The 14,382-nt window shown below is 42.7% G+C and overlaps 1 protein-coding gene across 1 annotated transcript; it reads right to left on the minus strand.

Moving 5' to 3' along the window:
- Nucleotides 1-997: 997 nt before the first annotated feature.
- On the minus strand, nt 998-13,920 carry LOC109375343 (prolyl endopeptidase). The gene is made up of 5 exons (XM_019630699.1): nt 13,760-13,920; nt 10,980-11,074; nt 7,828-7,959; nt 6,176-6,332; nt 998-4,668 (listed from the first exon to the last, which is right to left on the minus strand). The coding sequence occupies exons 1-5, from the start codon at nt 13,858-13,860 to the stop codon at nt 4,374-4,376; spliced, it is 780 nt and encodes a 259-aa protein (XP_019486244.1). The 5' UTR covers nt 13,861-13,920; the 3' UTR covers nt 998-4,373.
- Nucleotides 13,921-14,382: the final 462 nt, after the last annotated feature.

Raw genomic sequence — 14,382 nt, forward strand, 5'->3', positions numbered from 1 at the left:
TTATGTTACTTTGAACTCTTTATTAGGTAAATCATTTATCTCCATTTTATTAAGGGCTTTTTCTGAAGTTTTTTTCTTCATTTGGAAAATAATCCTGCTTCTTCATTTTCCTTGATTCTTTGCGTAGGTTTCTAGGTATTAGATCAACAGCCACCTCTCCCAGTCTTGAAGGAGTGGCCTCTTAAGAGGAGAGGAAGCTTATTGTTCAACCTGGCCTAGCACATGTTGTCTCTCAAACCTTTTGACTGTCCAAGCAGCCTGCTTTATTCTTAGTGGCTCCCAGTAGTGGAGGGTGTACCCAGACCTGTCAGTGTCCCAAAGGGATAAGATCTCAGTCAGCACCTAAATGCAGGCTGATATAAAACCAGATCCTCAGGCAATAGCTTTTGAAGTATGCGAATATGCTTTTTTCAGGGGAAGACTGGGAGATGGGCATTTCTGTCTGCTCCCTCTACACCGAGCCCTGGGGTAATAGCTAGTTAAGAACTATTTTTTTTGTTTGCTACTGTCCCATTAACACAAGAACAGAAGCCCTGAACACAGGCCCCACTAGCCACCAGTCATGTGCACAAGTCCCTTTCTGGAAAATACCAGCAACCTGGAGCAAGGGAGAGGGGGAGTGAGTGGATGGCTCCCACTGGCCCCTGTGGTCTTTGGAGAATGCTTTAGTAGGCCTCCAGATGTGTGTTAAATTAGAAGCCTGGCTCTCACGCCAAAGCTTTAAGATGAGCCAATAGGCGTCTTTCACAGAAAGACTGGGAGCTTTTCCGTGGCTGCCTCTCTGCTGAGCCCTCGCGGGAAGCCAGGTGAGTCTGTGTAAGCCCTTTAACAACTGTCTCTTGGGGGGGTGAAAGGGGTGAAAGTGGTCAAAATATACAAATTTCCAGTTATAAGTTAAGTTCTGGGGATATATACAGCATGGTGTATAGTTAATAATACTGTATTGTATATTTGAAAGTTGCTAAGAGTAAATCTGTAAAAAACAGAATTCTCTACATTCTTACAGTTTTTTCTTTATTTTTCAAATTGAAAATGTAATCAGACTGCAAAAAAACCAAAACAGAACTTTATCAGTTTGCTTGTGTGGATCTCATGGACGCAAGCCCCACTCACTTTCAGAGTTTTGGGGTCTTGTCTCTCAGAGGCAGGTTTTCAAAGCTGGGGTTCCAGATGTGGGTCCAAACCTTTCACTTCTCAGGGAGAAGCTCAGTTGTGAGTTCCCTCGACTGCGGGTGGCTGTCTCAGCCTCCCGTTTCAATGTGGGTTTCTTCTCTTTTGCCCAGTGTACAGGAGTTTCTCATCTAGTTTTGGGGTCTTTCAGAGGACATTGTTCTGCATGTAGTTGTAGATTCAGTGTGTCCTTGGGAGATGAGTTCTGGATCCTCCTGTGTCACCATCTTGAACCAGAACGCTCTTGTTTATCCCGTTACTAGCCTAGTGGGCAATAGTGTCGTCTTCAGGGTCCAGCCGTGAGCGTTCCTGCCCTGCCTGCCCACTTCCTGGCTGGGGAACTTGGGTCTCTGCCAAACAGGGTAAGGGTAGCACATGGTTTATAAGGTTGCTAGAGAATAAACACATCCACACAGAGAGCTTAGAGCAGGTTGGCACAGGGGCCTCAGCAACATAACTTACTGTCTCCTCTCTCTGGAGTGCCAGCTTCATGACGGCAGGATATTTTTCTCTGCACCCCCAGCCCCTAGAATATGAATGGATGCAGAATATGCCTAAATGTTCCTTATTCACTGGCCTCGGCCCTCAGTCCATTGGCCTGACCGCTCCTTCCAGTCTGACCTTTGCTTTTTTTACAGCCCCCCTCACAGCGTTCCCACCTATCCTTAATTCACCTTTGAGTCTTTGTAACCCTTCTGGGTACTGGCTATGTGGTCTGCCCTGGGAACTCTCCAAGGCTGGTAAAATTGTCTGATAAATATGGAGAGATTGGTTGATGGACTTTCTTAGTTAAAATTTAAACTTCCAAACTAGCAGTAGCATTTGTGTGTAACTGCCCAAGGTTTAGTGGGAGTATTAGGAAACATGACTAATTGCAGAGTTTTACAATATTCCATGTGTGTACACATTAAACATCATAAATGAGGTGTCAAATGCTCTGTAGCATGCTCAGCAAAGCCCAATGATGAGGCAGTCAGGCCATCTGTGCAACATTTGCAACTTCTTTTTCAAAATATCATAGACCAACTTGAGATAGAACAGAGGGGCAAAGCACAGGACACAGAGGAAGGTGGCATCTAACACGGAAGATACCCTCCGATCTAGGAAGGAGCCCAACCTCAAATCTTAATTCCGATGTTTAAGGCTTTAAAATGCTAACTTTAGTTTGTGGGCCCAGTTGTCCAGCTAAAGTCTATATATGAAAATTATCTTGGGAAAGAGAGAACTCACATTGGTGGCCAATTGTGTGCTAGACCCTTATAGGTGTATTACTTTGTAATTCCTCATGATCACCAATTATACTAAACGAAAGTTGGGATTTGAACCTGGGCCTGACTTGTCCTGAAGCTCAGATCCTGCACGCTGTATTTCCACTCTCCGCTGTGAAGCAGGAGACCTCAGTGGGAAGTGTGGCTGGATTCTGTGCAAGCTTGAAAAAAAACTGGGCCAAGTGGGTACAGCTCAGCTGTGTGTACCTCAAATGACGCACCTGGTCTAGGAAAAAGGCGTCCTTTTGCTTATCTATGCAAATACATTTATTTCTAATTTTTTTCTACCATGCTGGTCTGCAGTTACATGGCATTTTAGCTGGTGTTAGCATCTCTCTGAGTAGATGATGTCCTGTCTGCATGCACTACTGGCTCGTGGCACACTCTTTCTCTGGGGGTTATAGTGATTCGTACGTTCAATGACAGCTGCATTATATACAGTGCTTATCTGAACAAATAATATAATAATAGAAACCATGATTCTGGAAGAGAAAAACCAAACCACGTAGCCACCTTTCAGCTGTGCTCGGTAGGTAGTGAGTGCTTCACAGAAAAGAGTGGCTAATTGTACACCATGATTCAAGAGGCAGAGAGAACTCTAAAGACAAGCACAAATATTTACAATTTGGAAAACAGGACTTACGTGGAAAAGTACAAGTTACTGGAATAATGAAGTAATCTTGTAAGCTTTCTTTTTTAAAGGTTAAGATACTTCATACAAAATAGATATTTTCCTTATATCTGATAAAGCAAGACAAAGAAGAAACTGTTTTCTTCTCAGAAATTAGATCATTTCCCAAACTGATGTCCAAAGGAACAGTGTTTCAAGAGATGTTAAAAAAAAAAAATCTTTTTTTTTTTTTATATACAATAGTTTGATGAATGGTATAGCCTCTTCTTAAGGATTCAGGGTGATGGTGGGGGACCCAACATGTTCTTTTTTTTCCTTTTTAAATATGACTATATTTCCAGGAAGTGGTCTATGGGAGAAAAACAGCTTGGGAAATGCTGAAATTTCTGATTGTAAGATAAGTTTAGATAAATATATCTGTTTGGATAGTTCACTCATGTGGTCTCTTAGTTTTATATCTTCAGTACTTGATTTCCAGGAATACTTTGTAACCAGATAGTTGAATAATCTTTAGTTTCTGGTCCACTGATTTTTAAAAGGAGGCATCCAAACCAACAGAGCCCCAGATCAGATTATCAGCTGACTGGGCAGTTAACTCATCGGACGGTTAATTCATTGGGCGGTTAATTCATAAGACGGTGAGGTACCTCTAAAAGCTTCATCGCCCATAAACAAGGAAGCCGGAGTGGATGGACGCAATTGCTTTCCGGAGCTCACATTCTAGGACTCGACGGCTTGGAAAGCACCGTGTGTGGAAGGGCGAGCTGCTTCTTCCTGGAGAAAAGTAGCATGACCCAGAACGACTGCGCTTCCGGAGCTGCCCTTCAAAACAAGGTCGCCAGAGATAAAGCCTCCCATTCTTAAATAACATTTATTATTGTTGCAAAGAAGTCTTTTTCATGAGACCAGTTCTCATCTTTATTTAGAGATATATTGGTTATGATTATAGAAGCAAATTTCATTGAAGTGTTAGATATGAAGTATGCCTGACTACAACTCTTAATTCATTAATCTAATACAATGTGTTGGCTGCCGTTTAGATATTTAGATACTTATCCAAACATACCTTTTTTTTTTTAAAACATGTGCCTGCACAAGGTGAAAAAGAAAAACGCCAAGGGCTTGCTAAAAAGGAGAAGCCTAAAAAAGATAAAATTATTCCCGCAGCAGTTCTGTTTAACTGTGGTCTGTGAGCGCAGGAATAGTGTTCGGGAAGCCTTCCGCCCGTGGTTTCTCAGTTTTGACGGTGTGAAAGCCCTTGAGGTTTTCTGCGGCTGTCAGGAGAGGGCACGGAATTTTTCTGTTTACTGAATCCAGTCGATGTTCACGCACCGCGCTATGAATGCAAACATGTCTGAGACTTCTTCTATCACTTTGGCCGTGGGCTTCCCGGCCCCGTGGCCTGCCTTGGTGTCCACGTGGATAAGCAGGGGGTTGCTTTGCTTTCGGCTGCGGCCCACGATGTACTGAAGGGTGGCAATGAACTTCAGGGAGTGAAGCGGGACCACACGGTCATCGTGGTCGGCAGTGAGGAGAAGCATGGACGGGTACTGGGTGTCATCTGCCTCCGGTAACTTCACATTATGCAGCGGAGAGTATCTGAAAGGCACAGGCACTCTCATGACTCTACACATCAAGCCAAGTTGTTTGTTCACTAGGATGCTCAAGGGAGACTGGGGGGCACAGTCACGACCCAGTGTCACTAGCAATGAGGACTGCAGCTAACTAGTGCGTGAGTGAGTGCTGCAGATCCCGCTTGCACCGTTGGGCTACTGGAAAGTGGGCAAAGCTGTCACTTATCTGGCTCTACTGTGGAAGGCTGTCAGGGGGCTGTTGAAAAATCCCAAGCTACATGCACGTTTATTGTCTTGAGTATTTTCATATTCTTTAGACTGACTTTTTCACTGCTGCAAAGTGGACTGACTTAAAATCCCTAATTGTGGATATAAACAGTGCAAGCCTTTCTCTTTTTGAAGAACCTGAAATTCACCATGCACAGAAGCTTTCTGCCCTTTTAGTATCTGGAAAACCTCTACTGCAGGTGCAGCATGGCAGTCTGAGGAACAGCACGGTCTTCTCTGCGCCTAGTTTCCTGTCTGCACATCTGCTAGCTCCAGCAGGGAGAAACGGCCTTTGGCCAATGGTGAGAAAGTGACTGGAGGAGTGGAGAAGGTACCTCCTGAAGTATAAGATGAGCTGCCAGGTAAGTGGATAAAAAGGGTTTTAAATATAAAAACACAGTTGAATTAAACAGTGATTAATACCAGTTAAATGAGAGAACTATCTGGATAGTTTTTCTTCACATTTTATTCAATATGGTGTCATGTTTTTCAAAGGGTTCAGTATTAATGAATATAAATCAACTGTTTTAGTAGAGTTTTATATTGGAGGTAAGCAGTTCAAGTCTGGGGTGGCTCAACTGGGTTCTCTGGTCTCTCAAAGCTGAAATCAAGGGGTCAGCAGTCTGGGCTCTTATTGGGAAATTCTGGAAAAGAGTCTTTCCAAACTCATTCAGGTTGCTGGCGGATCTGGTTCCCATGAGGCTGTAGGACTCAGGTCCTTATCGCTTTTATGGCTGTTGTTCTCAGGGTCTAGAGGCCCCCGCTCCTCCACCGTCAAGGCCGGCAATGGTGGGTCAAGTCCTTCTCATGTTTTGAATCTCTCTGACCTCCCTTTCTGCTGCATCCCTGACTCCAGCCAGAGAAAGAGCTCTGCCTTTAAGGGTTACGTCATTTCATTGGGCCTGCATGGATAATACAGGATAATCTCCTTATTTTAAGGTCTGCTGATTAGTAATCTTAATTTCATCCGCACAGGCTTTTCACAGCAGTACCTAGATTAGTGTTTAATTTAAGTACCAGGGGGCAGGAATCTTGGGCAGGGCCATCTTTAAAATTCTGCCTATCATATCTTTGTAGTTTTTGTTAAAGACCAGAGCAAAACAAGGAACAGAGATAGATATTCCTATCATTTCCCCTACTTTTGTAGTAAACTATATGCAAATATGAGACACGCGGGGAACACAAGAGTCAAACACTTATCTTTTCACAATTATGATATCAAATCGTTAACAACATATATAGGCCAGTATGAATGAAAACCTTACTTGATAAGCCATTCAAAGTGCTGTTCGCTGTCTGAGCACCCATAATCGGTGGTCCAGGCATGCCCGATGGTGTATTTATGGAACTTCAGCATGTCCATTACTCCAACTTGGGCAATAACACAGCCAAAGAGGTCTGGACGCTGATTTGCACAAGCAGCTAAAAACCAAGATAGAAAGAAAGGGGAAGCAATCCATCATTAAACACCTAAACAAACAAAACCCAAATAATATTTAGATGCTTTCAGAACGCTGTTTGCCTTTTTTCTTAGGCAGGTGGTTTATGATGGTTTCTTTTTGTGCTGTCATGACCCACAAGCTTTTTGCCCCCTCCTTCCAATATATCTGAGGATGGGATAGATATTCTCATCAGTAACAGAGATGTACTCCCTAAAGTGAATCTCAATGGGGAGGTTATTTGAAAAAATTCAAGGACTTTCAAAAAAAACCTGTGTCCCCTCCTCCCAGCCCTACTTGCTTTCACAGGTGTTAAGGGAGGTAGTTAAGGAACTTGTTCAGGATCTCAAAACTAATCTGATATAATAAATACATGTTTAGTCTTTGTCCCCATTCCTGGTACAGAACTAAAACCCTTGGAATTTCCTGAGCAATAAGGATGAGAGAAGTGTGTGTTATAATTCATAACTAGCCTTTTTCAACTATACCTGAGTTTATGCTAATGGTGTGACTTCTGGGCCCCAAGATAGCTTCAGGATGAAGACCAGTTGCCAGAGGAACCAACCGTGTGATTAGAGGGTTGGCACTTTCAGCTTCCCCCACAACTGACTCTCTGCACCCATAGCATTTAGCATCACCCAGTGTAGTCAACAGATATTTAGTGATCACATCTTACAAGTTCTGAGTAACACAATCAGAGGGGTTATCAGGCTCAGTCCTGTGCTGGCTGGACCCTAGAAACCTGTGGGTCCAGTTTGTGGGGAGAAGGGTCCCAGACAGCTGGGGAGAGAACTGCAGTCCAGCCAGGAAGAGCTTAGAGCAGGCCAGTTTTTAAGCTGTCATGGTTCAAGTCTGTATCATGTGGGTTCTGTTGGATCGTTTTGTTTTTTTTTAAGATTTTTTTTTTATTGGGGAATTGGGGGAAGGAGAACAGACAAGTTGCTGTCGTTTTGTTCTTCAGTCTAGTTGTGGAGGACGTTGCCTCACTGCCCCAAGTTGGCACCTTCATTGTGCTCTTCCTGGGCGAGGCAGATCAGTCGCTGGCTTCTGGACGGCCACTCACTGCGGCTGCTGGCCGCTCACACTCTACTGGCTACACACGGTAGCCCATGGCAACCCACTGCCACAGAGGCTGCAGCCTACGCCGTCGCCGGCGACTCCCGGCAGCCCAACTCCAGGTTGAGCTGTTGTTCAGCATCTTAGCTGTGGAGGGCAGTGTCACTGGCCCTCATATGTGGGATCCAAATCGGGGCCCTCTGGCGTCCCAAGCCAGCTCTTAACCAATGCGCCACTTGGCCGGCACTCTGTTGGGTCTTTATGTGTCATTGTTCAGATGCCCAAATACAAGTGGATTTTGCTTTCTTTGTACCATTGCTCCCACCATAAACCAAAGTAAATCAAGAGCTGCCTACAGATGGTCTATCTGAAAGCCCAAGAGAGTTCACTAGTTAGGACAATGACTAGAACTCAGCTCTCACCCACTAAGAGGCCTCCATTTGATCCTCCATTGATAGTCAGCCTCTTGGGAGACGTGTAGCCTTCCTTGATAAGATATTCAGCAGCACACTGAAAGTCATCAAAGCAGTTCTGTTTGTTGGACAAGATACCGCCTACAGTGTGCCAAAGTGAAACACAGTTAATTAACAAAACAACATTATCTCCCCCACCCCCACCACCACAGACTCATACGTAAAGGGAACTCAAATGATAAAGGGAATACTTTCAACTACTGATCAATGCAAACTCAATGGGCTAACACTACGTTTAGAAAAAATGCCTCATTACATTTTGGTATGCATTGTGGAAATCCATCACCAATACCACAACTGCTAATCCATACGGTGGATTTGTATTTTTCTAAGAACTCCTAGATCTTAAAAGGCAGATGCCTGGAAGGGAAAAGATGGTCTATTATGTCAGAGAACCATGAAAACGAACACGTGAGTGAATGTAATCAAAAAGAGCCTGCGTTTTGGAGAAGCTGAACTTTAGAACAAGACCTCAAGCAGCGCTCAATAATCCTGAGTTCCGCCTGGTATGTGATGGTGGGGCTGAGTGTGCTTCCCCCTTCCTGGGAAGATGAAAGCGCTTGGCAGAGGTGCACTTCTCACCCCTCTTCTTTGCAGGAGTTTGAAATGGGTAAGTGATGAGAAATAAGTCCTCCAATTTGGGTGTCGATAGGAATTAGGTGGGAAGGTGGTGCTGCAGAGAGCAGCCCATTATAGTTGTTCAACTCGTGACTGGAGAGGGTCTCACATCTCCCCAGAGAATCTGAGCCTTTTCATCTCAAAGTCATTCCAACGTATAAAACCCACACAAAGCCGTTACTTAAAGAGAGGAACATCTCATCTACAAGGTCTTAGCATACCTAAAAGTAAAGGCCAAACGTCAAAGTGCCCTCAAAGGAACAGATGTCTGAAATAACTGCCAGTGAAATGAAGAGAATGCAGACAGATCTAACCAGACATTTGAGATGAACCACTTTGGCAGCAATTCGATTAAAGATCAAGCAATGCTTCTAAAGAAATTTTTTTCGTATCAAAACAAATGTTAAGATTTTAATAAGAAATTATTGGGGAATTAGAACAGCTAGGATGACAGTGTCCAGGAATAATATCATTTGGGGTATATGACTATTTTTTAAAGAGCCTTAAATTCTAAACTCAATTAACAGAATGGAATTTGGATTTATCAGTGTTCAGTATAGTAGGGTCTAACTGGAAAAGGTTCATTTCTGGTCCTTTCACTGCCTACATTTGGACAAAGTTTATCAATCAGTCCAAACGCAGCCTACTTTTAACCTCAGTCAAGCTCCAAATTTCTCAAGGCTTTTGGACAATAAATTGGTTCTAATTAATAGAGATGAGAGAGGGGTGACCAGGACCAAAGGCACTCTGTTCTTTGAGAGCATGGTGGGCACCTGAACACCGGAGGAGTTTTATAAAGAAGAGTCCAAATTCTTTGAGGATAAGACCACAGGCTCAGGTAGGTTTGTATTTGAGTGTGTACACCACCACTATTTTAACTAGGAAATCAGGCAAGTCAAGGAGTCCAGACTTAGCACATGGATTTGGGATATAAATCAAATATATGGTATACAGAGATTCTATTCTTAGTCTCTATCAGTCATTTCTTATCATAATTTCCTAGTATGATTTTAATGTAACTAAATTCTAATATCAGGTACAAGTCAAAATTATAAAATGAAATCTGTGCTGTTTCAAATACAATGACAACTGGGCGAGAGGATCCAAGATGGCAGAATCGATAAACACTGTGCTTGCCAAATATAATGACAATTGATGAAGTCTTTGAGGATGACAGGACAGAGGTCAACTAATGACAGCAGGCAGGCCCGAAGCCCATGTATCGATCAGGAACACTCACTCTTGCTAAGATGCTCATAGTCTGTCATCTGATATCAGCCCTTGGGCCCATGCTGGAGGCCCGGGGGTCAGGCCTGGGCCTTTCCTATATCTTGACGCCTAACAGGTACTTATAAAAAAATCTCTTTGCAGATTTACAGTCATCTTTGTTGATTTGATTTGATGCAGAAAACCTGAGCCTTTGGCCTCAGGATCAGGAAGGCAGAGAACAAGTGGATGTCCAGATCTGAAGGGTGGTCTCTGACATTCCTACTGTGGGAGAAGACCCCTCTCGCCTGGTGCTGCTTACTAACCCCAAGCACTGGTGGCTACCTTTGTCCCAGGAGACCTTCTTATAAATGATGGCTGATGATGCGAGAGGGGAGGAGCATGGAGCTGGTGGGAGTGAAGGTCCTTTCCCATATCCTCCTCCAGGGGATACAGGAATAGGGACACAAGAACATCTTCAGTCTATTGGTTGGTCTAAGAATTCCAAATACACAAAAGCCTAGGAGAGGGCGTGTGCTCCATAAGTATATAAAAAATGGGAGAGAGAGGGCTTTAAAAATATTGTCACTTTAAGAATGATAATCCAGGAAAGAAGTTGAGTACAGAAGCAATATCATCAATCAACTAGAGTACATGCTTCAAGGAGGCCAGGGAATGGAGACTGAATCATTAATACCAGAAAAGAAAAATGACTGAGTTCTTGTTTCTAAAACCTACACATGACAGAGACACAGCAGCAATGCTAGGAAAACACTCGTACTCAGCAATGCTGGAGAAATTCGAGAAAACAAGCAAAAGGCGGCTCACACTGGGAACAGGAAAGCTCTATTTTAGGTTGCTTTTTTTCTTTTAAGAGAAAATGACCTGTTTGGAGATCGCCCAATAATGCTGAATAGTAAGTAAGGAACTAGGCTAACAGGAGACAGAATAAATTCTAAAAAGTACCTCCCAGGTTCACTTCTGACAGTGATAGATAAAACTCTACCCCCATGCATTGCTAAAAAAACAAACAATTTTGATTACAGGCTATAGTGAATGCTTCTGAAAAATAGGTACTTCACTGAACAGACGACAAAGGAAAATAAAAGATGAAAAGACAAAGTTGTTTTTAAAGGGGGAGTGGTGTCTACAATGTGTTTGAAAATACCCTTGTTTTTCATCGTCTAGTCAAAATGCTTTTCTGTTCCTCACTCCCCTTAGCTCGTTCAAACACAGCTTTGACTATGCCGTATTCGTGTTTTCTGTAGAGAAAATACCTTTATGCCACGTCTCTCCGTATTCACCACCTCCCCTGATGTTGGCCACGGCAAGGACGCCACCCATGTGTCTCACAAAGATGAGCCTGGAAACACTGAGAAACAGAACAATAGCCTTCCATTAACTGCCTTGTGAGGACCATACTATTCTCCTGCCATCTCAAAAAAAAAAAACACAAAAAACAAACAAAAACCCCAGAAAACACTCCATGTGTAATATTTACATTGGAGCCCAGTATTCTTATATTACTTGATTAAAGTAAAAAATACGTAACATGAATATTTAATTGCAAAGCTCATACATTTTCATGAACATTCAGTATATATCATTTTTCTATATTGGTAAATATTTCACTATACAAAGTGGAAATACAAAATTCATAATGCAAACAGAGAAGAAACCAGAGGCCCTCAGTTCATACTGAATCTACCTTTTACCAACTATCTTGGTAAGCAAAATACTGCCAGCCATGTGACACAGCCCTGGTGTGAATGGTGTTGGACTCATAGGAACACCCAATAACGGCCCCTGCTACCATTTTTTTGCTATTAATATCTCTCTTCAAATTGTTCAAGTTAGAAAAAAAGCTCTTTCCAAAACATGGGTTTTAAACAGGTTTTCCAGTTTCACAGAAACTTAGATGTTAAACTAGACAATACAGGGTGAGAAAGAGGGAAAGAGAAGGACACAGACTGGAAAATAAGAATGCAGAGGCCAGGGACGGAGAACGTTTTCTAGAAATAAACAGAAGAAACAACAGCACAAAGCTTCTAGGAAAAAGAAGACCTTTGGAAGACTTGGACTTTATGTTTTTATCCTCTTTCCACTCTGATCCTAAAAATGCTGAGTAACATTTATTTTTCTATCTGCTGTCAAAATTAATTTGTCATTGATAACTATTTCTGAGAATTTTATCTTTCTTCCTTCAGTAACTGGGGAAACCATGAGCTTCTGCAACCTGGGGCTCTAGGCGGCCTGAGAGTTCGTTTCCTAGATCTCGGGGCTCAAGAGGAAAGGAGAGTCGGGGAGCTGATGAGACACACAGCCACACCAGATTGGCCCAACAGATTTTCAGTCACTTGGGTCTTTTTAAAAATGTTTTTCATTCACCTCTAATGGTCTCTACTGAAACTACCAACATATTCACTGGGATCTGGGGTGAAAATGGTACAGGAGCCTTTCCTTACTCATCTCCTGATGCCCAACACAGCACGCTTAATAAATACTGGTTGCACAAATCAACAAAGACAAGTGGCTTCAGCTACAGACCTGCTCAGGAACCAGCATCGTCGTGATCCTAGCCACCCTGTGGGGATCAGGGGAATGGGGCTCAAGGGACAGGTCTCTGACTTGTTCATTAGATGAAGCACGTGTTCACTGGCCCCACATTCAAGCCTCACTGTGACTTGAAACTGAAGCGTGTATTTCATCACGTTGATAAGAGAGGCAAACCATGACACACTCTATTTTTTGTTGTAAAGATTAGATGGATCTAAGGAAGCAACAGCTGCCGGCTTGCATCCTTAGACTAATAGCCACAGAGAATAAATAGGGCCTATAGACGTACCAATGGAACAGTGACTGTCATTGCCTGGGAAACTCTGGTAAGAGATGGGAAGCCCACCTGTGGGCTCAGGCCTTGCCTAGGATGGTACTCAGTATAGAGGAGGCATTATCAAATGTAAATCAGCTATCACTGTACAATGAGCGAACAGCCACCACTGATACACTCTTGTCACTAGTTGCCCTTCAATTTAATCATATAATGATGCCTTATAAATCTTCTGAAAATATTGTTCTACATGATGATTGTACACCTTCATAAGCTCCTAACAAAAGGATAAAAATCAAATTCTTTGGTCAGATATTCAAGACAGTCCACAATTTGGCTATCAACCACTTTAAGGGCAGGAGCTATGTTTCAGACGTCATTAAAACCTATATAAGGAGCAGAGTGATTTACTGATGTCAGGTACTCTAAACAAAGTTAACAGTTTCCTTGTATGTAAATTTAGGACAGCTGGTGGAATCGACTCTGCATGTATGTCCTGATAGTCACCAGCCCATGAATTTCTTCCCAAACAGGAAAGATGAATCTGTGAATCAGATTTCACAGGAAGTACTATTTAAAAGTTGGTTTGACGCTGGTCTTGCTGACAGGAGACTCCTTGCTTTTATTAAAAATGCTCACAGCAAATCCCATTTTATACTATGAATGGAATATTAAAATCAAGTTTACAAATAACTGACAGAAGATATTTATATAAACATTATCATATGTATCAATTTAGATTTTTTTCCCCTGAACATAAGTTACTGGGAAATAATCCCACAACAGTTTAAAGTGAAGTAAGAGAGTAGACGGAAAATATATTTATGGCTGAATGTTAAGACAGTCTATTTGAAAACTCTGTGCTGCCAAAAAATGTAATTCTTAGTTGAAAAATCATTCCTTCTGAAGAGAGCACTGAGGGCAGTGGGGTGGTAGCAAATGACTAACCTAAAGGTAGGAGCGTTCCTTCTTCAAGGCTCCGCTGACACTAACCTGTAGCCTGGCAGCTGTAGCTTCAGCGTTCAGTTCCCAAACAGCCTACTCCATTGAAGACACAAGTTTAGCTTGTAATGATCCTGAAATTCCTGACTCAAAATGCAAGTACTTAGCACATAACCCTGCCCCTCCATGAAAACGACAAGATTTAGTAGACTGGTCTCTGGTTTCTTTCCACCGTACGGAGAGGATCAAATGCGTGCTGAAGTGCCATGAGCGTTCCGTGCTTACCTGTAATTGGGGGTGATTGATATATTGAAGCCGCCATAGCCATATAAGAAAGCAGGATGAGAGCCGTCCAATTTTATGCCCTTTTTATGTACAATGAACATTGGAATCTTCGTACCATCCTTGCTAGGGTAGAAAATCTAGAACAAAAGAGAGCGTAATAGAGTTGGCATTGCTTAGTAAACACCTGCATGCTTTTTACACGGGAAACATACAGGCAGTCAGTTCTTCAAGATGTAGAGTAGCACAGGGGAAATCCAGTACCTCTGTGGCTATTTGATGGTGGAGCATCTTTCAGTTTTTATGGAGACAGTATGGGTCTGAAATAGGGAGACTTGAATTTGAATTCTTATTCTACGACTCTCTAGCTAGGTGACCCTGGCATGCTGTTTATCCTCCTGCAGCCTCAGCTGTTCATCCCTGAAATGTGGCCCCCACGCCCACCTCTCAGGGCCTTCTGCGGCACACAGAAAACACACTGGTTTTCCACTTTCAGCATCGAAAAAAGTCACATTTGGCCATCCTGCCAAATAATTCAATCTAGGGAGATTTCTTTTCTAGAAAACAAATTTCGTATTCAACTTTCTCTCTAAATGTTAAGATACTTGACTCTCCTTCATTTTGCT

The sequence above is a fragment of the Hipposideros armiger genome, unplaced genomic scaffold (assembly GCF_001890085.2).
Source record: "Hipposideros armiger isolate ML-2016 unplaced genomic scaffold, ASM189008v1 scaffold_932, whole genome shotgun sequence".
Classification (NCBI taxonomy): domain Eukaryota; kingdom Metazoa; phylum Chordata; class Mammalia; order Chiroptera; family Hipposideridae; genus Hipposideros; species Hipposideros armiger.